The 26,110-nt window shown below is 54.2% G+C and overlaps 2 protein-coding genes across 2 annotated transcripts; both read left to right on the top strand.

The window, feature by feature from the left end:
• The first annotated feature begins 596 nt into the window (after nt 1–596).
• On the top strand, nt 597–9,594 carry WAS (WASP actin nucleation promoting factor). Its single transcript, XM_045996515.1, has 12 exons — nt 597–763; nt 1,086–1,226; nt 2,080–2,166; nt 2,268–2,370; nt 2,483–2,524; nt 2,617–2,670; nt 3,288–3,462; nt 4,520–4,562; nt 4,771–4,924; nt 5,118–5,521; nt 5,791–5,905; nt 7,072–9,594. Exons 1-12 carry the CDS (start codon nt 632–634, stop codon nt 7,125–7,127), a joined length of 1,506 nt encoding a protein of 501 aa, XP_045852471.1. The 5' UTR covers nt 597–631; the 3' UTR covers nt 7,128–9,594.
• Nucleotides 9,595–12,296: 2,702 nt separating this feature from the next.
• Nucleotides 12,297–25,488, top strand: SUV39H1 (SUV39H1 histone lysine methyltransferase). Its single transcript, XM_045995238.1, has 6 exons — nt 12,297–12,453; nt 14,528–14,673; nt 15,974–16,636; nt 22,496–22,642; nt 22,724–22,853; nt 23,580–25,488. The coding sequence occupies exons 1-6, from the start codon at nt 12,435–12,437 to the stop codon at nt 23,711–23,713; spliced, it is 1,239 nt and encodes a 412-aa protein (XP_045851194.1). The 5' UTR covers nt 12,297–12,434; the 3' UTR covers nt 23,714–25,488.
• Nucleotides 25,489–26,110: the final 622 nt, after the last annotated feature.

Genomic DNA, 26,110 nt, shown 5'->3' on the forward strand with positions numbered 1-26,110 from the left:
AGCAATTAGGATTAAATAAGACATTGCCTGAAGGGAAGAGAAGCAGAAAGTGTTTTGGGAACTGCGGGGGGGCAGGGGTAAGGAATGGGGAAATGAGCTGGGTGCCCGAGCATTACTGGGGGTCTCAGGAGAGGGGTGGGATCCCAGCCCCTCACAATGTCACTAGAGGAAAAGTTTTAACCCAGTAACCCTTCCACATGAGGGGCCGTGGGCCTCAGGCCCAGACCAGCTGGATGCTTTGGGGAGGAAGGAGGCTGCCCAGCCCCCCAACTGCTCCCCACCATAGTGTCCTCCAGCAGAAGTGCGGCAGTGGCCTGGCCTTTGCTCCCAGCCAATCAGAGGGAGGAGGACAGAGGGAGATGGGCCTCAGGGAGTAAGAAAGAAGGAGGAGGACATGAGCTGGCCCAAAAATGGGTCTTAACCAGCCAAATGGAGGAGGGCCCCTTTCTGAGGGAGGAGGGTCCGAGCCTGTCCTAGGGAGGGAGGAGGAGGCCGGGCCCACCCAGAGGCCCCTGGAGGACTTGTTTCCCTTGTGGTTTTTTGTACTTCCTGTTCCCCTGCGCACTGCGGAAGTTCCTCTTCTTACCCTGCACCCAGAGCCTGGCCGAAGAGGACAAGGGCAGGAGGCACCATGAGTGGGGGCCCTGTGGGAGGCAGGTCTGGGGGTCGCGGAGGACCAGGGGTTCAGCAGAACATACCCTCCACACTGCTCCAGGACCATGAGAACCAGCGACTCTTCGAGATGCTGGGTCGGAAATGCTGGGTGAGCTGGGGATCTCCTGGCCCTCCCTGTCTCCCTCCCTTTCCTCATCTTCCTCTCCTCCTCTTCTGCCTCCTCATATTCCCCATCCTTCTCCTTTCCTCCGCTTTCTTTCCCTCTTCTGGTCTTCCTTCCCTTCTCCATCATCTCCTCTCCTAAAACCCACTTACCCCCATTTACCAATCCCAGGAAGATCTCGGTTGTGATGCCTATCTACTTTCCCTCCGGCTGTGGCTCTTCCCTGAGAGCCAGGACAGCCGTGGACAAGGAAGAACTAGACCTTCTGGCTAACCAGATTCCCCTGAGCCCTGCTCTTCCCTCCCAGACACTGGCCACCGCCGTTGTTCAACTGTACCTGGCATTGCCTCCTGGAGCTGAACACTGGACCAAGGAGCATTGTGGGGCTGTGTGCTTCGTGAAGGATAACCCCCAGAAGTCCTACTTCATCCGTCTTTACGGCCTTCAGGTGACCCCCATCCCCCCTGCTGGATGTGCAAACCAGTTTTCAACTCGCAAATCCAGATCTGTGTCCAAAGCCCCAAGGCCTTGGACAGATCAGTGAACCCCTGAGCCCCAGAACCAAAGACTTCATGCAGATGTCAAACTCTGCTTTGGCTTTCTTTGTCTTTGATCATTGACCCCCAGAATCCCTAGGTCAAGACCTATAACCCCCCAACTATTAGTATAGCTCCCAAATCTAATCTGTTTTATGAATTTTAAAAAAAAAATGAGCACTATACTTTTACCTGAACCTCAAATCTGTTCTAAACTCAAGCTTTTGGGTCCCAGAAATCCCCCATCAAAATTTCTGGACCCTAAATCTTTGCCTAGCTGCTAAGCCATAGCTCTGCTTCTTAAACGTCAGATTGCATGTACCTTGACTGAATCCCCCACCCCCAGAACTTTCAGGTCTGTGTGTCTGAACCTCAAATCTCAACACCAGCTCCTAGTACTGGAGCCCTACTTGCCCAAATGAAGGCCCCCACTAAAGGAAGGGTGTAAGATGAAGTCTGTGAATGGGCTCAGTTTCCTAGGACTGGAGCCCTAAATCCTCCTATTCAACCCCCATGTCCCACCTCTAGGGCCCTGAACCCCAACTCCCCATCCCTGACTGCATGTCTAACTCCCATACTGTACCCCAGCCCTCCACACCTGACATCTAGACCCCCCAACTCTCTGACAATAAGCTGGAAGTCTCTGATCTGATCCTGGGGCACCAAATTAGGACACCGTTCTCCTTGCCCAAATAAGAGAGGCCTGCCACCCAGGGCAAGTCTTTGTGCTAATGCACTCCCCCCTCTCGCCCCGGATCTCTCCAGACTGGCCGGCTGCTCTGGGAACAAGAGCTGTACTCACAGCTGGTCTACTCCACTCCTACCCCCTTCTTCCACACCTTTGCTGGAGATGTGAGTGACCCCTGGGCCCCAGGTGGAATGTGGGGAGGAGATGGGAAAGGTGTGGGATGGTGGTGGGGCCTGGAAGGCTATTGAGCCCAAGATGTGTGCAGGCCTGCCAGGCAGGGCTGAACTTTGCAGACGAGGGCGAGGCCCAGGTCTTCCGGGCCCTGGTGCAGGAGAAGATCCAAAAAAGGAATCAGAGGCAAAGTGGAGGTGAGGAGGCTTTCGGGGTGGAAAGGATGTTGGGCGGAAGTGTGTGCAAGAGTAGGGAGCTGGAAAAGCCCCTCTTATGGTTCCGGTTCCCAGTCCACCTGTCTCTCCACAGACAGACGGCAGCTACCCCGACCACCGGCACCAGCCAATGAAGGTGAGTCCTCAAGTTCAAGGAGGGCACTAAGGGGATAGCCCAGGAAACTGTAGCAGAGTTGTAATAGCTCTCTACCCATTCCATCTTTCCAGAGAGAAGAGGAGGGCTCCCACCCCTGCCCCCACACCCAGGTGGAGACCAAGGGGGTGAGTGCGGATTCTTCCCTGTGTCTCTGGGTGGAGAGGTGGGCGGGGGAGTAGATGGACATATGGGTGTGGAGTGGGTGGATGGATGAGTAGCTGGAGGAGTGCGGAGATAAGTGGGCAAAAGGGTGGGTGGAATGTGGGTGGATAGATGGTTGAGTGGAGGATGAATTGATGGGAAGACGAAAACATAGATGTACAGATGTGTAGGTGAATGAGTATGTGGATATATGGATGAATGGATGGATGGATGTTAACGAATAAGCGAATGAATTGAACAGTGAATAAATGAATAACACACATTTCAATCGGTGAAGAAAGCAATGACTGACTGACTGACTGAATAATTTAGTTAATTGGTCAATGAGCCATGAACGAATGAATCAATACTTAAGTGATCAGATGAGTGAATGAATAAAGAAACAAATTGGTGAAGGTAAGAATGGTTTGTGGAACCCACCCATCCACTTCTCTATAAGCCCTAATTGGACCCCTCACCCACTCCCTCCATGACCATCAGACACATACAGATTCCCTCAACACTTGTCCTGTCTCTTGCCCCTATGCTTTGGTTGGTAGGTGAGTAGGTCAATGGCTCAATCACCCTATTTTCCCCACAGGCCCAGCATCTGGCCAACTGTCCCTGGGGCTAGTAACAGTGGACATCCAGAACCCCGACATCACGAGTTCACGATACCGTGGGCTCCCAGCGCCTGGGCCTGGCCCAGCTGATAAGAAACGCTCAGGGAAGAAGAAAATCAGCAAGGCTGATATTGGTGCACCGAGTGGATTCAAGTGAGAACCTCTCCCCACTAGTCCCACCAATCCGTGTTGGTGGGGGCAGATGAAAAGATGGACAGGAAGAGAGCTGGGTGGATGGAAGGATGGCAGATGGTTGGGTGTGTGGGTGGATAGGTGAGTGGATAGGTGGGTGGGTGTGAGGCCAGGTCTAGGGAGAAGCAAGCAAGGCACCAAGGTTGCAAAATATATAGAGGCTGTTACTCTAAGGGTCATGCAACTGCAATTCATGACTCTGAGAGTGAGGGGCTCCTTAAATTTTGCATCCTAGACACCTCACTTGCTTCAGCTTATTCGCACCATGGGTGGGCTGATAGGTGAGTGGATGTGCGGGTGGGTAGATGAATGGTTGGATGAATGTTGAATGAATGAACGAACGAATGAATGGATGGATGGATGGATGCATGCATGCATGAATTGGTTGGTTGGAGAATGAATGGGTAGGTGGTTGGATGGATGGGTGGATGGGTAAATGGGAGGTGGGCAGGTGAGTGGATGAGTGTGTGGACAGATGGATGGATATCTGGTTGGTTCACAGAGAAAGTGGATGGGGATGGATAGGTGGCCAGATGCATGGATGAATGGACAGTTCAGTAGATCAGTAGAAGTGTATGGATGAACAGGCAGACAAAAGAGTGGATGAATTGACAGGTGGGCACATGGGTAGATGGATGGGTAGATGGACAAGTGTGTGTGAAGACAGGTTGGCAGACAAATGAGTAAACAGATGTATGTGGGCAGATGAGTAGGAAGACAAATTGTACGAGAGATCGGTGTTCTGACAGGTGAATGCAAATGGCTAGGTGGACAAATGGATGTGTGGATGGATGGTAGAAAAAGGGATGGATGGACAGTTGGGCACTACAACCCATGGACCCCTTCTAATTCCATCACTACTGTTCTCATTCAGTCACTCATTCATTCACTTAGGACTCATCTATTCATTCTGGCCTCTCAGAGTCCCTCTGGGGAGGGGGAGGGCAAGAGGGCTTCACTAGGAAGGAAGGGAAGGAAGGGCAATGGGGCTTCACTGGGATCTCCTTACCTCCCCCAGACATGTCAGCCACGTGGGGTGGGACCCCCAGAATGGATTTGACGTGAGTAATTCCAAAGACCCCTTCACCCATTTGACTACCCACCTACACTTCCATAGTCCACTGGCTCAGACCTACCCCCAGACCCCGACCCTTTTTACATTCCTCTCAGATACCCCTGTGGGGTAGACAGACCCTGTGATAATTGGTGCCCCTCCCCTCCCTGCCTTATTCCCCCCTCCCCTGCCCTGGCCTTCTTCCTCCTGGACAGGTAAACAACCTGGACCCAGACCTGCGGAGTCTGTTCTCCAGGGCAGGCATCAGTGAGGCTCAGCTCACAGATGCCGAAACCTCCAAACTCATCTATGATTTCATTGAGGACCAGGGTGGCCTGGAGGCTGTGCGGCAGGAAATGAGGCGTCAGGGTGAGCACCCCCCCTTCTTCTCCATCCCCAGTGGCTTATTCCTAAGAAACACACCACAGTCGCTCAGACCTCATGGAAACCCTTACACTGCTTGAATCAGGAGTTGGTCACTTGGGGTTCTTGTGTTGCAAATGAGCAAAACCGAGGCTCTGAAGAGAACTAACAGTACCTCTGTGTTATTTGCCCCCTTCAGAGCCTCTTCCACCTCCCCCACCGCCGTCCAGAGGAGGAAACCAGGCTCCCCGGCCCCCCACTATGGGGAGCAACAAGGGTCGTTCTGGTCCACTGCCTCCTGTACCTTTGGGAGGTGCTCCGCCCCCACCAACTCCCCGGGCACCCCCACCCCCAGGCCGAGGGGGCCCTCCACCACCACCCCCTCCAGCCACTGGACGTTCTGGACCACCACCCCCTCCGCCCCCTGGATCTGGAGGGCCCCCTGTGCCTCCACCCCCACCCCCACCACCTCCACCCCCCAGCTCTGCGGATGGGCCAGTCCCTCCCCCACCTCCTGCTCTGGGGCCTGTGGGGAACCTGGCCCCCGGTGGAGGTCGGGGGGCACTTTTGGATCAAATCCGCCAGGGAATTCAGCTGAACAAGGTGAGGACGGGTGAGAGGGAGGATTGTTGGGGGGGGGTCTGGGACTTGGGTGTCAGTCAAGTCAGGATATCTGGGGCAGGGCTGAAACTGACAGAGGTCCCAGGCTTTTGGCATTTCAGTGACAGGGTGGGGAGGGTAGTGGGGAGAGGCCGGCTGGGAATCCTGGAAGGGACTGGAGTGTATGGGAGTGGGAATAACGTGGGAGGAGCAGGGAGGAGTGCTCCCATCATGGGCCTTGAACCCTCTGTGCTGGACCCTCCTTGCTGCAGACGCCTGGGGCCCCCGAGAACTCAGCACTGCAGCCCGCGCCTCAGAGCTCAGAGGGGCTGGTGGGAGCCCTGATGCACGTGATGCAGAAGAGAAGCCGAGCCATCCACTCGTCAGGTGACAGCCCGCCCGCTGCCAGGACTGCACGCCCACTCCCCCCGGGCCAGTGAGGGCTGAAAAAGAACCCCACTGGTTACCAACCGTGGTGACCGCCACCCCATTGTGATTCTGTTATCAATCTCCTTTTTTGACAGTGTTAACACTGTCATCATGGAACAATCCTATGATTCACTCTCTCTTTGATGATGACATTAACATAAAGGCCAGAGCATGTCTGTAATATTAATAGGAATCCCGGATGCACGGAAGTGTTACCATTAGCCCGTAGGCGATGCTATTCTAAGGAACCCCACCATGGACAATAATATTAACACGAACTCCAGGTGTCAGTAGAGGGACCTGAGCTGGTAATGTGGTGATAATACCATAACCAACCCAACATTTCTATAATAACGCTGACATTCGTCCCCTGATGTGGCAACACTATTGCTATTATGGGACAATTAGAGGAGGGGAATGTGAACCTCAACCTATTACTGGCGATAGTAATTCACGTTAATCCCAGGATACATCTGCAAGATTAGTATGAATCTGCTCCATGACGATTATTTTCACAAACCTCATCTTTTTACAGTGAGATCATCGATAACCCGTGATGGGTCAGTAACATTAACATTAGCCTGCTATGAAACAGTAATACTGTAAAGTACTCTGCCTCTGCTAATAATCCTTGAATCCACCCCATTAAGTGACAAACTGAACATTAACCCCTGTGTGAGAGTGATATCCCAACTAACCACATTTTTTTTTTTAAAGATTTTATTTATTTATTTGACAGAGAGAGATACAAGTAGGCAGAGAGGCAGGCAGAGAGAGTGAGAGGGAAGCAGGCTCCCTGCCGAGCAGAGAGCCCGATGCGGGACTCGATCCCAGGACCCTGAGATCATGACCTGAGCCGAAGGCAGCGGCCTAAACCACTGAGCCACCCAGGCGCCCCCCAACTAACCACATTTTTGACGAGATTCACTTCCATTCCAACTCCAGCCCACTCCCTAACTCTCCCTCCTCTGAGGGGCCCCTCCCTCATTCAGCTGTATGGCCCCCAGGAGACCTCAGCCCCCCAAACCCTGAGACTTGACCTCTCAGATCCCAGGAATTTCACCCCACCCCGGGCCTTTGAACCCTTCTGCCCATCCTCAGTCCTACTTTTTCTCTCCCTCCAGATGAAGGGGAGGACCAGGCCGGCGACGAGGATGAGGACGATGAGTGGGACGACTGAGTCAACCACCCCACCTGTTCTGAGCCTTCTCTCCTGGCAGCTGCTGCTTGGTGCCCCCCACTCCTGGCCTCCAGGCCTCTCAGGTCCTGTTTCTTCCCCGCCAACCCTTCCAATGCAGTTAATTCTGACTAGCAGTAGCTAGGGCCCCTTTATATACAGACTATCTCGGTTCTCCTCACATAAGGATTTTGAAACCAAAATAAAATAACCATCTTTTTGTTTCTCCGAGTCTCAGTTGGTTTATATTCCAAATGTGGAAATGTGGGGTCTTTTATCCCCAAAGTCTCTTTTATTCATCTCTCCCATTTCATTTATTTATTCACTCATTTGTTCCCTCATTTATTTCTCTGTTTCTTTCTGCCCCCTCTTTCTTCCCACAAACATTTGTTGCCAAACGCTACTTTTAGGGCTGGAGCTAAAGCAGCAGGAAGAAAACCTAATGACACCAACATTCTAGTGGAGGAGACAGATACGAAACCAGGAATCAAATAGAAATGAGAGGTAGTTACAGATTGTGACAAGTGCTGTGATAATGCTGAGGGGGAACGGCCTTCAGATGGAACATTCAGGGAAAGCCACCAGGATGCCATGACAGCTGTGCAGAACCTAAAGAGAGGGGAGTCAGCCAGTAAATCTTTCGGGGGAGGACATTCCAGGCAGTAGGAACAGCCTGTGCAAAGGCCCTGAGTTGGGGGAAACTTGGTGTGAGGTTGAACATGGTGAATGAGCAGGAGTTATTTATTCATTTACTTACTTAGTTATTTAAAAAAAAAGTCCAATCAACACAATAGTAGATCAAGAAAATACTCAATGGTCAGACATACTTTCCATGCACACAACTCATACACCAGGATCCTGATGGGCAGGACCCCTCTCTCGATTTTAAAATTTGGTTCTGCCCAGTTCTCAGCACAAACCAAGTCCCGGCCAGTGGCAATGGAAGAGGCAAAGACTTGGACATACTGGCTCTAGAACCTAGGCAAGATTCCCCACCTCTGAGCCTCAGTTTCTTCATCTCTACAACAGCGGTAACAATATGTAACTGATTTTCAACTCAGATGCCATGGGGTCCCCCCTCCTCTTCTAGCATTCAGGAAAAAAGGAACAACTCAAAACTGTCCCAGGTGTCTAAAGTTATTTCCAAGGGAGTGATAGAAGCCTCTGCACATGAGAGCCTTAGAAGAGGATTCTACTCCTTCCCATTTCTGAAATCTGGTGGATTCAAACCCTCAGGTATCCTGCCTTTAGAGGAGGAGGAGGAGAGTGGGGAGAAAGATAAGAGTGAGGAGGAATCCTGAGAGGTCAGGCTACATCCATCTGCAAGGCCAGTGGAAGAATTTTGAGCCATCCGAGGTGCAAGCTGGGGGTTAGGGGAGGGAGCAAAGGAGAGGCAGGGCCAGGGTGGAGGTGTAGGAGGTGGGAGCTGGCTTTGCTCCTTAAGAATTCCCCCACAGGCACAGAAGCTGAAGAAGGAGGGAGTCTTGGGTTCCTTTTAATTCTTTCATTGGTCTTCACCTTCCACTCTACTCCCCACCCCACTTTGGCCAGGTCTCCAGGGGCAAGCTGAGTCTAGGAAGGGCCTGTCAGTATCACTCACCCACCTCCCCACTCCCTGCTAGGAAACCCCAGAAATCCAGTGTGCTGGGACCCCCTCAGTAGGCTTTATCCTGTAGAAGACCTTCTATCACACAACCTCTGAATCCCCAGGAGCACTGCCTACAGCAGGCAAGGGGTTAGCAGAAAAGTATTGACTGTGGACAAGTGGCTTGACCTTCCTGGGTCTCAGTTTTCTCGATCTTTAAACAGACTAAAAATGCATTATTTCGCAGGGTTGCAAAGAGAATTCAAGTGTCTGCAAAGTGCCTGGCTCCTTGACGCATCTACAAATATTAGATGCTGCTGTTGCTGTTCTTCCTCCTACTGCCGGTCGGTCCTGAGTCACCGTTGATCAAAAAATGCACCATTATTGTATGTATCACCAGGAGAGACAAAAAAGTACTGCGAATTAAATTATGACTCACCAGTGCTTGGGAGACGCAGCCGGATTTCAGAGATGTTACAGAATTAAGTGTTCCTGGAATCTGGCTGGGGATGTTCTTTAACCTGCGTTCTGGTTCCACACGTATGTTTGCTTATGAAAACTCATGACACTGATCACCTGTGGTCTGTGCCCTCTTCTGTCTGTGTGGTACACTCAAATACAAGGTTTATATTAAAAACAAGTCAAACCTGTACAGCTTGGAATGGGTAAGGCCTTATATTGGTCCCAGCACTGGGCAAGGCAATATATGCTTGGCACTAATTTAATGCTGAATGAACAGACCAGTGGCTGGGAGTGGGACACAAGAATAATAGGGTGGTATGGGACGCCTGGGTGGCTCAGTGGGTTAAAGCCTGTGTCTTCAGCTCAGGTCATGATCCCAGGGTCCTGGGATGGAGCCCCGCTTCGGGCTCTCTGCTCGGCGGGGAGCCTGCTTCCCTTCCTCTCTCTCTGCCCGCCTCTCTGCCTGCTTGTGATCTCTCTCTGTCAAATAAATAAATAAAATCTTAAAAAAAAGAATAATAAAGTGGCCTCTTACTTTTCTTTTCTTTAAAGATTTTATTTATTTACTTGACAGAGATCACAAGGAGGCAGAGAGGCAGGCGGAGAGAGGGGGAAGCAGGCTTCCTGCTGAGCAGAGAGCCCGATATGGGGCTCGATCCCAGGACCCTGGGATCATGACCTGAGCCGAAGACAGAGGCTTTAACCCACTGAGCCACCCAGGCACCCCTGGCGTCTTACTTTTGAGGTCTCCTGGACAGATGCTAGTCTGGAAAGGTTCATTGCCACACGAGTGGGAGGTGCCCACCCCAAGGTCACTCATCTGAGGTTTTACTGGTGAAGAAACTGCCTAAGTCACACAATTTAGTAAATGGCGGAGCTGGGATTTGAACCCAGGTAGCTAGGCTCCAAGATCTAAGCCTTTACCTACTATATTATATATACTGTTATATATATACAGTTTGGGGAGGACGAAGGTATGAAAATTAATAAAGGGAAACCTTACTAAAATGGACTCAGGATGCTAGATGGGGAGGTTGTGTAGAGGAAACTTACTACTCAATGTCAGTTACAGCAAAAAGTATCAATTATAGACCTAACAAGTATCTCAACAGGAAAGAATGGTCAGTTACAAGCCCCCAACAGGAAAAGACATACATTGTATCTCTTATAAGAAACTGACTACACCTGCAACTCAGCCACTGAGAAACCATCATTGCTAAGAACTCTTGCTTTTCTCCAATAGCCTTTTGTTCCAAACAACCCCTCCCAACATCCTCCTCCATAATAGAATGTTCCTTTCCTTTGTTGATTGGACATGCATATGGTTTTGCCATAGCTTGCTTGTCCTCCGTTGCAATTCTTAGTTATTCCTGAATAAACACATCTTTTGCTGGTAAAATAACTGGCAGTTTTATCTTTAAGGCTGACAGAGGGATGTTTGCCAAGCACTCACAGACCCCTACATGACCCTCCTCCAGATTCAGTCCTGCCTTAAGCCATTCTTATGGGTTGGAGTGGACTCCTGGGCATAGGAGGGTTCTGCCTGTCTGGGGAGACTGGGAGCATTCGAGGACCAGAATCTGACTGTGTTCTAGAAAGAATAAGTGGTGGGGTATCTGCTGCTGGTTGTCCCGCTCATGGTAAGCAGGGGCTACTGGAAATTCAGACTGGCCATTTTCCCCAACTAGCTCACAGCTAGACCAGCAGGCAGACAGAACAACCACTTGCTTAACTGGATAATCATTTGGTTGACTACATAACTCATGGACCCACAGGGAGAGGGGCCATTTGAGGAACAGAGGGTGCAATTTCCTGATGCTGTGAGGTACTGAGAATCTAACTAAATTATGCCCACTGGGGACTGGCTGGTGGTCTGATAGTGTAGAAGACAGGCAGCCTCTTGAGGGACTGACAGGCTGGCTGACTGACAGCCTGTGCCGTTGCTGCCTGCCTGGCTGGTTGTGAATGGCTGACTATTGCTGGGAGTCACATCGGGCCCAAGGGAGTGTGTCTGGATGTGGCACTGTCTGATGATGTGTAAAGGGAGGGCTACCCTGAGGGAATTTCAGGCTGACTGATGGACAGATCTGTGATGGCCTGATAAGCAACCGTATCTGGTGAGTGACCATCCACCCTGGCCAAATCACAGCATGCTTGACAGACCTCGTGGTCAGTCACATGCCGAGAATGGCTGCCTGGCTGATGGACAACACGATGGAGGGCAGTGAACGAGTCAGAGGCCAGCTGACCCACTGAAATGTCCGTGTAGAAACCTGACTGCCTGGCCGTACCAGGTTGGAATCACAGCGGCCCTGAGGGGGCCCCGGTGGGTCAGAGGAGACTGTCCAGATGACTGACCAATGGTGGGCATGCCTCCCCTGAGACATGACAGACCGCTGACCCACTGTCAGGTGGGGGCTTCAGTTGCTGTGACTATAGGCTTTGTGCCTGAGAGGGCGACCTGAGACGCTGACAATGACAGCCTGTCCTGACCTAACCACGGCCCGCCCGAGGCCACGGCTGGTGGCTGGTGGCTGTGAGATGGTTTCCCCTGGGGGTTTCAGAGCTGCCCGCGGAGCAAGAGTAGATGGAGAGACCGGCTGCTTGACTGACCGTGTGAAAAAGGGGCAGTCGGAGGGAATGACAGGCTGGCTAACCGTGCAGTCGTTAGCGCCGTCTGTCTGCTTAAGAGACTCCCCGCTGGCACGAGGCTCCAACGGGGGCCGCTGTTGACTGGCAGATAGTGTGAATGGGGGGGGGGGCCGGGGTCTCACTAAACAGTTGTCTGTGTTGACGGGACCCATTGTGTGATTTGAGTCTGGGGACCGGCTGAGCAGTCGTTCGTGGCGACAGTCCATCTTGGGAGTCACGGCCTGCTTGGGGTTAAAATGCAGTGACGACTGACTGACGGTGGTAATTGGGGGTCTGACAGGACGGAGAATCCCCCGTGCGGCTGGCTAAGAACGTGATTGGCTGACAGCGTGACAGACAGACCGGCGTGCGGGCTGGGCCTCCGGCAACCTTAGTTGTCGCCGCCGCCGCCGCTGCAGCCCAGACGCACTCTGGGAAAGCTCTGGCTAGCACCCGCCTGCGGGACCGAGCTGGGTGGCGGGGAGGGGTCCGGTCACGGCTCGCCGGTTGGTCCGCGCGGGCGCTGCTCGCGGCGCCGCGCGGCCAATAGGCTGCGCGTTCTCGGCCACGCCCGCGCGAGCTCTCTTCTCGCGAGGCCGGTTAGGCCCGAATGTCGTTAGCCGTGGGGAAAGATGGCGGAAAATTTAAAAGGTGAAGCAGTGGCGGCAGCGGCGCGGGCCTGCTGGCCGGGCCGGGTGGGCTGGAGGGGTGGCGTCGCGGGCTCGGGGCCCCGGCGTCCGAGGCCACGGAGCCGGGAGCCGGAAGCTTGGCGCGGAAAGGATGGGGCTCAGGGAGCCCAGGCCTGGCGCGCGGGGCTGGGCGGGGCTGAGGGGAGGGGGCGCGTGCCTGGGAACGCGGCGGGCGCGGGGCTAAGTGGGGACGCGGGAGGGGGGCGCGCGCCCCTGATCGCGACCAGTCGGCGCGCGCACGCGCGGGGGCTTGTCGGGGAGGCCGCGCCCGCGCGCGGGAAAATCGGCCGCGGGTGACCGTTACCCGGTTGGTGTCCACGCGAGACGCCGGAAGGGGAGGGAAGGGAAGGGGACGGACCTCGTTTTCAGAGTGGGGGGACAGAGGAGTCTTCATGGTGAGGGTACCTCCTTTCCGCGTGATGGGGAAAGGGTTTCCTGCAGAAAAGACTCTTCTGGGAAGAAGGGAAAGGGCTTCTCTAATAGGAGAGCTGGACTCTCTCGTGTGCAAGGGAAGAGGGGTGACTTTCCAGTATGTTGGGGAGGGTGGGCTCTTCTGGGTGAGAAAAGCTGCGGGGAGGATGGGCTCCACAGTACGAGGGGGGGCCTCTGAAGACTGGGAATCCACCTGTGGTCAGTGGGGAGCCAGCAGCCGGAGAGGTTAGTTGGGACCACTTTAGTGGTATAGTTTCGAATGCAAGTTAAGGGGTTTGAAAGGGAGAGGCATCACAGGGAGAGAGAGGAAAGCGTGGGCACAGGCTGAGTCTCCACTAGGCCTGCCTAAGTGGAGGGGGGGTTAGCACACGGCATAATTTTGCAAAGCTCTTGGACGTTTTCAGGTTGAGGTCTAGAGTATTTCGTTAAGAGTTCAAATGTTTGATTTTTGTAATGGGAAGTAGAAAATATTAAAAATAGGATGAGGACTGACTGCATTTGGAGTTAAGGGTTCTGTGGAATGATTTGATAAAATGGCTTCTAAAGCACATTGTGCCTTGAATCAGAAGTCTTTTTTTAAAAAATCCGCATCTTGAAAATTTCTGATAGTCCAAGAAAGGTTCTAGGTATACTTAAAAGAATCATCAGTAATCTATACTATTTGCCGATTCCTGAATTCAGAGTGTACTCTTTTGGGCTTTACCCCTCACAGAAATGTAGATGAGACACAAAGCCAAAATGCGGGTTCAAAAAAACCCCTCAAACACCTTGCAGGTTTAAAGGACCTAGGCTAATCATTCAAGGAAGCTTCCAGCAATCTAATACCATTCCACAGTATCTTACTCCTAATTCTGAAATCTAAAAAGCTCTGAGAAGTTCAGTTTGGCACCATTCAGTGGCAAAACTAGATTATAAAGTGGGACTATCTTGCCTCTTTATTTCTCCTATTCAGTGTAAAAATTCAGTTGTTTGCTGCAGAATCGCTAATGTGTTTGATTATGGCTTGATCCCCTGACCACACTGGGGGTGGTAGGTAGTGTGTGAGGCATACCTAGAACTACACTTGTAAAAATCTGCCCCCCAAAAATCTGAATTCCTAAACACAACTACCCCAGGAATTTCAGATAAGGGTTTCCAGACCAGTCTTTCCAGTTAAGCCTTTGTTTGGTGCCTACAGGTTGTAATCCCATCCCCACCCGATCCCCCGGGGCAATGCACCCTACTGAGATGGGGGGTGGTTCTCTTTATTTTGCAAAGTGGGGAGAGGGCTGATTAGGTCCTGAACACCTGGCAGGTTTGCTGGCAGTTTTAGGACGAGTATGGAGGGAGTTGGAAGCTCTGGGAATAGATCCCTTTAGGACAATCCAAGCAGCAGATCCCACTTTGAGGTCTACTGATCCAGCGGTAGCCTTGGAATGAGCACTGGGGTGGAAGAAGTGGCCTGTTTCTGTTGTAGAAGGGAATCAGCATTGGGAAGGCCTGTGGATTAAATCTCACTGACTCTGAGGCAGTCCTTTGGAAGTCCCAGAGAGGATTTGGGGTCTCCTTTGACCCGTGGCTTTACCAGGATGCCCAGTAAGTTCTTTCTGGCCTCCTTGTTCTAGGCTGCAGTGTGTGTTGCAAGTCTTCTTGGAATCAGCTACAGGACCTGTGCCGCCTGGCCAAGCTCTCCTGCCCAGCCCTTGGCATCTCCAAGAGGAATCTCTATGACTTTGAAGTCGAGTACCTGTGTGATTACAAGAAGATCCGCGTGAGTCTGGGTGACCATGGCCAGGGCAGGGGTGTCTCAAGGAAGCTGGCTTACTGTCCCCTTGCCCCCACCCCCACTGCCTGCATCTGTTTCCAAAGGGAATTTTCTTCTCTGATCTTAAAAAATTAGGTTTAGTAGGACTTCTTACTATCCTCATTTTGCAGGTGAGGAAACTAAGTGGCTTTCTCGGGGCGGGGGGGCAGGAGCCCGAATGAATCCCCTAATAAGTCTCTCTTCCCACCTCCACAGGAATACACACCAGCTACAGGGTTTGAGGTGCTGAGCCCCAGAAGGGAGCCAGTGACAGCTAGCAACTATTGAGCACCTCCAGTGTGCTGGGCACTAACTCGCAGAACCTCCTTCAATCCCCCCGGCCATGCTGTGAAATGGGAACTGTTACCATTGCCAGAGCAGGTGACAGCAGGATAAAGAGAACAGACTGGAGCCAGTATGGTGGGGTTCAGATTTTGGCCCTGTAGCCTTGGGATACTTACGTACATTCTCTGTGGTTCATTTTCCTCACCTGTAAAATGGAGAGGACTAGTATTATCTAGCTCACACAGAGTTGTGAGGGTTAAATTAGTTAATAAGACACAGAAGTTCCTTAGAACAGTACCTGCTACATACTGAAAGCTAGGATGATGTCAGCTTCCCCCCCCCCACCTTACTTATAGATGAGGGTCAGCAGAGTTAATTAACTTGCCTAAAGCCACACAGCCAAGAAGCCTCAGATTCAGAGTCTGTACCCAGTGTGTCTGCCTGTGGAATCTGTGTGGTTAAATTGTATCATCCAGCTGCTCTCTGCAAGAAAATATCCCTCTGCCTGCTGAGTGGAAAGCAGGCTGTAGGGGGCAAGGGTGGAACTGGGGGGGACTGGTGAGGAGGCCTCCTACCGGAATCCAGGCGAGCGATGACAGGGGTGGCAGTGACGATGGTTTGAAGCGGTTGGACTCTGGATGTAGTTTGAAGGTGAGGCTGACAGGATTTGCTGAGGGTGGATGTGGGGACTGTGAAAAAGAAGGTTGTGACTTTCAGGAGTTGGGGCCTGAACAGCTAGGAGGAGGGAGCTGATTAAATTAAAACTTGGAATTTGGACAGTAGTAAGAGAGAGCAGGCGATTTGAACCTAGGGATCCTCAGGCTAGGGCCCATGCTTTGTAACCACCGCATAGACTTATTCCAGAAGAGGTGCGGGGAGTGATCTGGGTCTTACCTACTCGCTCTGGGATGGAGGTCCCACAAGGGCTGTGCCAAGGGTATCGCCACTTACGGTGCCCCCATCCCCTGGTCCCCTCCAACAGGAACAAGAGTATTACCTGGTAAAATGGCGTGGATACCCAGACTCAGAGAGCACCTGGGAGCCACGGCAGAATCTCAAGTGTGTGCGCATTCTCAAGCAGTTCCACAAGGACTTAGAGAGGGAGCTGCTCCGGCGGCACCACCGGTCGAAGCCCCCCAGGCACCTGGACCCAAGCTTGGCCAACTACCTGGTACAGAAGGCCAAGCAGAGGCGGGCGCTCCGGCGCTGGGAGCAGGAGCTCAATGCCAAGCGCAGCCACCTGGGACGCATCACCGTGGAGAATGAGGTGGACCTGGACGGCCCCCCGCGGGCTTTCGTATACATCAACGAGTACCGTGTGGGGGAGGGCATCACCCTCAACCAGGTGGCGGTGGGCTGTGAGTGCCAGGACTGTCTGTGGGCCCCCGCCGGAGGCTGCTGCCCTGGGGCGTCCCTGCACAAGTTTGCCTACAACGACCAGGGTCAAGTGCGGCTGCGTGCCGGGCTGCCCATCTACGAGTGCAACTCGCGCTGCCGCTGCGGCTATGACTGCCCCAACCGCGTGGTACAGAAGGGCATCCGCTATGACCTCTGCATCTTCCGCACGGATGACGGGCGTGGCTGGGGCGTCCGCACGCTGGAGAAGATCCGCAAGAACAGCTTCGTCATGGAGTACGTGGGAGAGGTAGGGAGCCGGGGGCCTGATGTGTGTGTGTGCGCGCGCATGCGCCCGCGCGGGCAGCTGTTCCCGCGGTAAGTTCCCATCGTGTGCTTGCAGCTCGCCTCACTGCATGCCTGCAGCGTCCTTGCTTTTCCTGTCCCGGGAAAGGTGGGGGGGCGGCTAACCTGAGTGTGACGGGGACATCCTGACAGGGGCGCGCATTTCAAGCTGGTAGTTGAAAGCACAGCGAAATACTTCTCGACTGGGTTGACCTCATAAGGGTACCTGGCAAAGAGGAAAGCGGGAACTGAAATCCGGCCGTTCCTTTTAACAGGCCATGTGCTCAGCATAGGGTTGCGTCACCTGGAAAGGCACTACTTCTCATTTCGCAAGGGTTCAGCTTAACACCACGCAGTGTCTGACCAGGAGGAGTGCCTTTTACTAATGGGAGCACGAACACCCTGGAGTAGGACGCAGACATGCCTTAACGCGGGCGGCCACTTCCTCCACATTTGCAGGACACTAGGGAAAGCCTGGGTGTACGGTTGACCCTGGAACAACAGGGCACCAGGGGAGGGGGGTGTGGGGGGAGGGTTAGGGGCGCAAAACCCGTGTAGTCAAATCTGCGTGTACCTTTTGGCTCCCCAGAAACTTAACTACTAGCAGCCTGTTGACCTTTCTGATAACTTAAATGGTGGATTGATACATATTTTACATGTTACATGTATGATAAAATGTTCCTTACAGTGAAGTAAGGAAGAGAAAAGAACACTTAGAGTCCCCTACTGTATTTATCCAAAAGAAAATCTGCCTGTAGGTGGCCCATGTAGTTCAACCTGTGTTGTCCAAGGGGCAGCTGGATTAGGCAGGCTGGCCGCCGTACCATACAAGCCCCAGAGCTCAGCGGCCTCACACATTAGAAGTCTCTCTGCTACTGTCAGTCCAGCTTGGGTATTCGGGTAGTATCCTTCTGTACAGTGGCATGGCCGCCTAGGCTCCTTCCCTCTTGTGCCTTTGTTGTGCCTTAGAGCTGCCCCTGATCCTCACTCCGCATCACTGGCAAGTGGGCTGAGAGGGTAGAAGGGAAGGTCACTCATGGACCAGGCCTGGATACAGCGCCCATCACTGCTGCCCACACTCCCTGGCTGGAACCGAGTCCCTGGCCTTACCTTGGTGCAGGGGAGGCTGGGAAGTGTGACTCAGCCATGCGCCTAGGTGGAAAACAAAAGGAGTGTGTGTATGAATAACCAGCAAGTGTCTGCAACAGCAAATGTCATGTTCTAAGGTGGGACGCAGTGTGCATTTGGGGTGGAGCAGTTCTTTTTATGTCGGACCATCTCATGCACTGGGGGAACAATTGACATCCCTGGACCTTGACCGTGTAAATCCATGAGAGTGTTGTCATGGTGACAACCCCAGATAGTTTCATCTTTCTAGATGTCTCTTAGGGCTGCGGTATAGTTGGGAAGTGACAGAAATGGGCCTAAGGGACACACACGTGAAGGCGTCCACACCGTAGTAAGGACACTGATGGAGAGGAGAGACTCCCAATAAAGACCCATGAAGTAGGTGCGGTCATAGCCCCACGGGGCAGAGATGATCTAGAGGCAGAGCAGTCCACACTTCAGAGGACCCTGAGAGTCTATAGACAGGAAGTCCACACTCAGATAATCCCGACGGTCTGGAGAAAGAAACGTCCACACATTGAAGGACCTGCCAGTCTGGAGGAAGGAGAAGGTCGCCATACCCCAGAGGGATCCTGACAGTTTGGGACGGGGGTCCTGACAATTTGTGGGAAGAGGTGTCTCCGTCCCAGAGTGACCTGGAAGGAGAGAGCAAGCTCTCCTCCACAGGACCCTGGCAGTCCAGCTTAGGCAGTGTCTACACCCACACTGTCCTGACAGGAAAAGGAAGTGTCCTCACCCCGGAGGGACTGGGACAGTCTGAAGGAGATGGGGTCTACACCTAAGAGAACTCTGACAATGTGGAGAAAGTATCCACGCCCTCAGTGTTCTGACCCTCTGGGGGAGGTAGCCACACCTCCAAGGGATGCTAACAGTGCAGGAGATGTTAACAGGCTGGAGGGGTGTCATCAGTCTGAAGGAGGACGCGTGCACACTCCAGAGCCCCGGACAGCCTGCAGGAGGTGACCAGCCCCTGCAGGAGCCTGCCGGTTCGAGAGGAAGTCCAGAAAAGGGAGTGTCTCCAGCCTCACTGTACTGACAATCTTGAGGAAAAGCTCTTTATAACACAGAGGATCCTGACGAATGAAGAGGAGGGAGAGTGCACAGGCCCCAAGTACCCCAGGGTCCCCTGGTCAGGGTGCTGTTCTTCCTTAGCGTCTACACTCTTCCATGCTGTAAACTTGGGGTGGTCAGGGCTTCCTACTCCTGTGCTCCCTCTTCCCGCTCCACACACACTGTCCTTAAGCTATTTCTCGGGCTCCCTCCTGCCACATTCTGTGATTTCCAGGCCCCCTCCTGATGCTCTCAGACCTGGGGGGCCTCCTGATGGCACCCACCATAGGTCCCCAGATGCTGCCGAAGCCAAACTCCTCTTTGTGCATCCCCCGTGGGGAGGCAGCACAGCCGAGGCTGGAGACTGGAGCCGAGCTCCACCACTCAGTGGCAGTCACTCACCCTCTTTGAGCCTCAGTTTCCCAGTCCGTAGAATGGGAATGGTAACAGCACCCACATCATTCACTTGTTAAAAGAATTAAATGAATCGTGATGTGTGAAGCACTTGGAAGAAGCACTTGAACAGTAAGACTTTGATAAATATTAGCCATTACAGTCTGAAATTCAGAAAATCCAAAATGCTCAGAAAACCCAGTCTTTGGTAACCCATGTGGCTAGAACACCCAGCCAGACTTGATCTGGGCCGATATGTAGCCTTAGTCCTCCCACTTGGGGTGAACAGTCATAGATCTCATTATAGGAGTATTCATTTCCTCAGTTACATGGTGCTGTCCCAGACCCTACGGGTGTCACATAATAGAGGGCATGCACCCCATATCTGGTCGCCAAGCTGTCCTTCTACAGTGTCCACCCGACACCCACCCTCCCCTCTCTGCACCAACGGTCCCTCCATGCGAGCTGCCTATCCTTTCCTCTGCACCCTTCCACGTTCCAGCAGAACATCCGCCCTCACCCAGCAGAGAACAGCCTAGCTTATCCATTCTAAGACCTGCATTTGCTTCCTATTTTACCAACACCGAAAGGAAGGTGCATCTCAATTAGTTAAATGACAGTGCATCATCGTTTAATTAGCAGTGTTTCCTTTCTTGGGAGAGGGCACATGAAAATAAGGGAGCGTGTTCTGCTGGGGTAAGACTGGCAGTCATGACCATTTCCGACAGTGCTCAGTGCCCAGAACAGAAAAGTCGTTCATGTCCCTGATCGTGCTGGAGCTTTATCACAGCTCCTGTCAGGTCACAGCTACCATCATCGCCCCCCCCCCCCCAATTCTGCAGACGAGAGCTGAGGCCCAGAGGGAGAGAGGAACGTGCTCAGAGTCACCAAGCTAACAAAGTGGGTAAAAAAAAAGGCCCAAGTGTCTAAAACTGGTGCACTGCCAGACCTGGTGGAAGGGTTTTGGTTTTTTGGCTGAGGAAGCAGGCAGGAGAGAACATTCAGGATCCCCTCTCCAGATGGGGGCAGGGCAGCGGCTGGACTCTGAGTCTTCTGGGTCCTGTTCACGGTCAGCACCCTTTCCAGGCTGCCAGCCTCTAGCCCATCTGTCTTCCCCAGTCGTTCTGGACAGCTGCTAGAGAGCAGGGAAGGGGCCTGCTCTGTTCCCAGATTTTCTGGGTAGGCCTGCCCTTACAGAGTGGGTCTGGGAAGGCGTCTGGAGAAGGAGCCGTTTGTGCCCTGGAGGGCTCACCGCGTGACTCACTCTCGGGGAGACTCAGGAAGCAGGTAGAGGCAGAATAGGCGGGAAGATGCAGATCGGGGAGGACATGGAAAGGGCAAAGCTGGCTGACACCACCCAGCATGCTCGAGAGCCCGTGGAGGCCGCTCTTCGGTCCCAGACCTGCAGGGGGCTGCAGACAGGTGGCTTCCAGCGCCTGGGCATCAGGAGGCCGCAGAGAAGCGACACCTGTCTTGCTGACTCGCAAGGAGTGTGTGTCCTTGGGAGGCGGAGGGACACTGACATTGATGTAGCCCTCAGAACGCTTCTGGGGCTCCTGTTGGCATTCCTCAGGAGAGAGTCCCCACTCTTCAACATTGTGTCCAAGCCCTTCTGTGACCTGTAGCTTGCTTTACATGCTGTATTGGTGTTTTGCTGCCCTGGGAACCCGAAGCCTTGGGTTTTCTGACCAGCACCTTGCACTGCGGGTATCTGAGTCCGTCTCTCTTTCACCAGACTGTGACCCCCGCCCCCAACCAGAGGGCCAGGACCAGGCCTGGTTCCTGTTGTCTCCCCTGACCCAACTGGGACTGCAGTGGGCACCTGGCCTGGTCCCGTGTCTCCCCCTGCAGACGCGGGCCCCTGAGTGCTGAGACCGGGGACAGGGTAGGCCTCCTAAAAACCCACTAAATAAACCAGTGAACGAACAAGCCCAGATTTGGAGTGTGGGCGAGCCAGGTTCCTCAGAGTGTGGGGTAGCGAGCTGTGGGGCCCAGGTCTCCTCAAGGTGCTCGTGAAGGTCTGGCCGGGAGCAGAGGCTGGAGGTGCTGCGGCAAGAGGCAGGGAAGAGACTGCGAGGGCTCCAGCATGGCTGTCCTGCCTGGAGGGAGCGGAGAGTGGTTGTGGGGGGGCGTGCGGGTAAGCGAGGAAGGAAGCCAGGGCCACTCTGGGTTTGCATCCTGTGGCAGAGGTGGTGGTGGCCAGCGGGTGTCTGAGGAGAGGTGGGTTTGCATTGCCTGTAGGCCCACCACGGGACAGAGGATAGGTCACTGGGCCAGGCAGCAGAGTGAAAAAGAAAGGTACTTCGGTGCTTCTGCTTGTGCCATGTGGGCACTGGTCTCTGAGGGGTGGGCAGAGGTAGCAGGAAGCCCGGGAGTGGAGGAGGTGGTCTGCCCTGGTCTGCAGGCACCTGAGGCTGAGGAAGGGGCAGTCTTGGGTCCCATGGGACCCTCCCCCAGAGGAGGGCATGGTTGGCTCTGCTGGGGCATTACCAGAAGGCTGCGGTGGTCGGCCCGGGGGAAGGGGAGACCTGAGGGGCAGACAGCCGGAGACCCAGCTGGGGAGGGGGAAATGCCTGCTGGTCCTAGGTCCCAGTTGCTGGCCCTACGCAGCATCAGGGTGGAGGGAGAGCACTCACCCGCGCTCTTGCCTCCTTTCATCTGAGATTCTGGCCTTAGCTGTGTTCTTGCCATCTCAGACTCTCAACGAGGGTCTTGATCTCTCTGGACCGGGGTCTTTCAGTATTAAGATTCTAAATTTCTGCCTTCAGCTCACTTGTCTGAGTCTCTCCGCCATTCATTCCATGTCCCTTTCCCACCGTTCCAGGCCGCTTTCTCCTCTCGGTGTCCTTGCGCGGGCACCTTCTCTCGTGCTGCAGCCTCTCTTTCTCCCCAGAGCACGCACCGCTGTCTGAGCCCTGCTAGAGGTCTCCTCACGGAGTCTCCCTGTGGGTTTTTCTCTCTCACTGCTGGACCTTGCCAGTCTCTGGCGCCACTGAGAGACCCCAGGCCATCTGGAGGCCTGAGGAGGGGTGGCGGCGGGCAGCTGAGGCCTAGCGGCCTCCTCCGGGCACCCGCAGACCCCCTGCATTGCAGCCCCCCACGTGCCTGGACCTGCCCCCACCTGAGCCAGCCTTGGCTCTGCTCACTTGTTAACCGGCCTGGGCTCTGGGAGGGGCTGGGGGGGGTCAGGGGCTCTGCTGCTTTTCCTGAGCCTTCCTGGCCCCTCGCCCCTCACCGACGGCCCTCTCCCCAGATCATTACCTCAGAGGAGGCGGAGCGGCGGGGCCAAATCTACGACCGCCAGGGCGCCACCTACCTCTTCGACCTGGACTACGTGGAGGACGTGTACACCGTGGATGCCGCCTATTATGGCAACATCTCCCACTTTGTCAACCACAGTGTGGGTACCCCGCAGGCGGGCGGGGGTCGGGAGGAGCAGACTGGGGCCCTTCCTCACCCTCCGCTGTTCTTTTTCGCCTAGTGTGACCCCAACCTCCAGGTGTACAACGTCTTCATAGACAACCTCGATGAGCGACTGCCCCGCATCGCTTTCTTCGCCACAAGAACCATCCGGGCAGGGGAGGAGCTCACCTTTGATTACAACATGCAAGGTGGGGGTGGCAAGGGACGGGGGACAGGGGCACACAGTGACATGGGACGTGAGGACCCCTTCCCGAGGAGCTTTAAAATGCCCTTCCTGACTCCTAGTGTCCATCTGGACTCCTGGACCTCTGCCTACCTCTTGGGGGCCCCCTTATTTCCAACCCTTGGATCCCAACCCTGAGATACTCATATAGACTTCTCCCCAGACCCCTGGGATGTAGGGCCTAATAGTTACAACACTCCTCCTGACTCATCTGGAGTTCCCCAGTCCCCCCAATCCTCCCCACTCCTCCCCCCTTGGCCTGGCTCAGTCCAGCATCCAGACACTCTTAAGGCCTCCAGCCAGTCCCCTTCTTGACAAACGGGCCACCTGAGACGCTCAAAGCCGGGGGGGGGGGATCTTTGATAGAGTTCAGGTGCCTCTCTGGATGTGTAGGTGACCATTCCTGACTTCTGTCTGACGTGGCCCTTCCCCTGACAGCCCCCAGCCTCCCTCCTGAACCCCCACCCCCTGGCTGTCTTACCAGCACCTGTATAGCTCTCCAGTGCTGAGCTCTGGTCCTATCTCCAAACTACCACCAGCCCCGCAACTCCCTCCTGACCCAAATCCCAGATGTGCTCCCAGCACCCGAGATTCCTAGGTCTCACAGTGAAAAGGGCAGTGGGACACTTCACCTTGGCTTTCTAACAAGTCCCCTCCTCCCCCCCACCCCGCCCCGGCTGTGACTCCACAGTGGACCCCGTGGACATGGAGAGCACCCGCATGGACTCCAACTTTGGCCTGGCCGGGCTCCCCGGCTCCCCCAAGAAGCGGGTCCGTATTGAATGCAAGTGTGGGACTGAATCCTGCCGCAAATACCTCTTCTAGCCCTTTGAAGTCTGAGGCCAGACTGCCAGTGGGGCCTAAAGCCGCCCGCCCCACCCACCCACCGCTGCCCTCCTGTCGAGGAATGACTGCCAGGGCCTTCTGCCTGCCCCTGCCTGCCCCTCCCCGCCCCCGCCTGCCCTGTGTTTGGGGGATGTGGGGTTGTGGTGAGGACTGACCGACTCCAGGAGTCCCCTTTCCCTGTCCCAGCCCCATCTGTGGGTTGCACTTACAAACCCCCACCCACCCTCAGAAGTCATTTTTTAACACCAGGAGCTTCTGCGGTTGAGAGTTATGGCCTATCAAGGTCCAAGGGGTGAACCCAGCCGGGCCCCAGAAATGGAAGGATGTTTGCTTTTGTACCTGCTTCTGCCTGGAGCATGAGGGGTCTGTTGCAGGCCCTCTCCCTACTGCCCCAAGGGTGTGGGGACGCAGCCCCAGGGCAGGCTGATAGCAGAGCCCCGGGTTCCCAGCCTTCCTGTTTCCCCCACCACAGAAACTCTGTGCAAGCGAGAGAAAGGGGATCTCCGGGGCTGGGGCCAGGGCTGGTTTCTGCTCCTGTGCCTGCACCGGCTGGTGGTGGGCCTTAGAGCCACAGGGTCTCTCTTTCAAGCTTGCACAGCTGAGAAGTGGACACTCCTATGTCACTGGAAGAGGGGTGGGTGCCCTTGGCCCGCTGACAGTGCGTGGGCAGTCCAGACTCGGCCAGCCCTTACAGTGGGGGCCAGGTCTGAAGTCTGCCTTTGAGGGTGCATACACAAAGGCTCCCTGGGGCTCTTGACGGTTTGGCGGGGGCCGGGAGCCCCGACCTGGGGCGTGACAACTGCTGGGACTTCGTAGAGCTGAACCAAGACCTAGCTAGGCTGTAGATAGCACTTAGGACAAAAATGTGCGTTGATGGGGTGTTGGCAAGGTGCTGGGCACTAGACCCGCGTGGATTGTCTCAGGGAAGCCTTGGAAACTCTGGAGGTGGACCCCAGAAAAGGGTGCATGTGGCAGAAGGCAAAGGACAGGCCAAGAATGGGGGGGGGCGGGCCCGGTTTACCCAGGAGGGTATGGCTAGGTGACGGGATCCTCTGCCCCCTGCTGTCCCCGGCCCCCAGGCCCTCTGCACTCAACTTGGGTCCACTGGTCACAAAAGTGACCTGCCCATGAACAGACACAAGGCAAAGGCTCTGATGGCTGCCTTGCCCCTTGCTTCCCCTGTGAGGTCTTCTCTAGGAAGCCTTCCCTGACTACCTGTGCTCAGAGTGCCCCTACGTGAGACTGTGTGCCCTGCCACCAGATGCCAGACCTCTGTGTGTGTCTGTGTGTCCGTCTGTGTCCGTGCTCCCTGCCCCCAGACTGACCTTCAGGCATGGACTAAATCTGATTCTCCTCTTGTATATCCCTTGGCCCTACCTGGCCCGGGGTGGGCATCAATAAAACAAATCAATGGCTGAACAAACCAAGGTGTGGGGACTGAAGACCTTGTGGGGGGGGGGTTGGAGGCATGAGAGGGTGGGCACTGGGGTGCCCAGGAATGTGTTCCTCGGACCGCAGCCATCTACTGGAACGCTCCCACAAGGACCCGCCTGTGCCATCATCATAGATCATGGGACCTAAAATAAGCTTGCTTCTTAAAACTGAACTTTTAAAATGCACCGAGAAAAAGCAAACTGAATCCGGGGCACCTGGGTGGCACAGACGGCTGAGGGTCCGACTCTTGGTTTCAACTCAGGTCGTGATCTTGGGGTCTTGAGATGGAGCCCTGTGTTGGGGTCTGTGTTCCGTGCACAGTCTGCTTGGGGTTCTCTCCCTCCACCCCCTGCTGCTGCTCGCTGGCGTGCACTGTCTTTCTCTCATTCTCTAAAATAAATAATTCTTTAAAAAAGAAACTAAATCTATTGCTGTCTAAATGAACCATTATCACTTGTCATAAACAAAAAGAAATACAGTAGAAATAGAGAAATACGATACAATTCAAGCTGGAATCTCTCTGCTCTTAGAGGCTTTGAACCCATAGCCTACCTACTGCAGAGAGAAAAGGCTCTGCCAACCGGGGGAAGCTTTTTCCACAGATACTCCTTGGGTGCCTCTCTGTGCCAGGGCAGAAAGCAGAGAACAGAGATGACCTTTCCAAAAAACTTGTTTTCATTGCTTCTCATTTGGAGTGTGAGCCCGTGTCCTTTGCTTTGCTTGAGAGACCTCATATGTGGTGACACACATACCTATTTTGAAGACCTCCCACACAGGTGACAGAATCCTAAATGGCTCAGAGAGATCACATCACAGGGCAGCTGGGACACAGGTTTCCAAACAGCTCATAGACCTCATGATACCCGGATACTGACCCTAGAACTCTGAGACCACGCACCCTGGGAGACCCAGTTCCAAGCAGCTCTGAGATCTCGCACCCAG

The sequence above is a fragment of the Meles meles genome, chromosome X (genome assembly GCF_922984935.1).
Source record: "Meles meles chromosome X, mMelMel3.1 paternal haplotype, whole genome shotgun sequence".
Lineage (NCBI taxonomy): Eukaryota > Metazoa > Chordata > Mammalia > Carnivora > Mustelidae > Meles > Meles meles.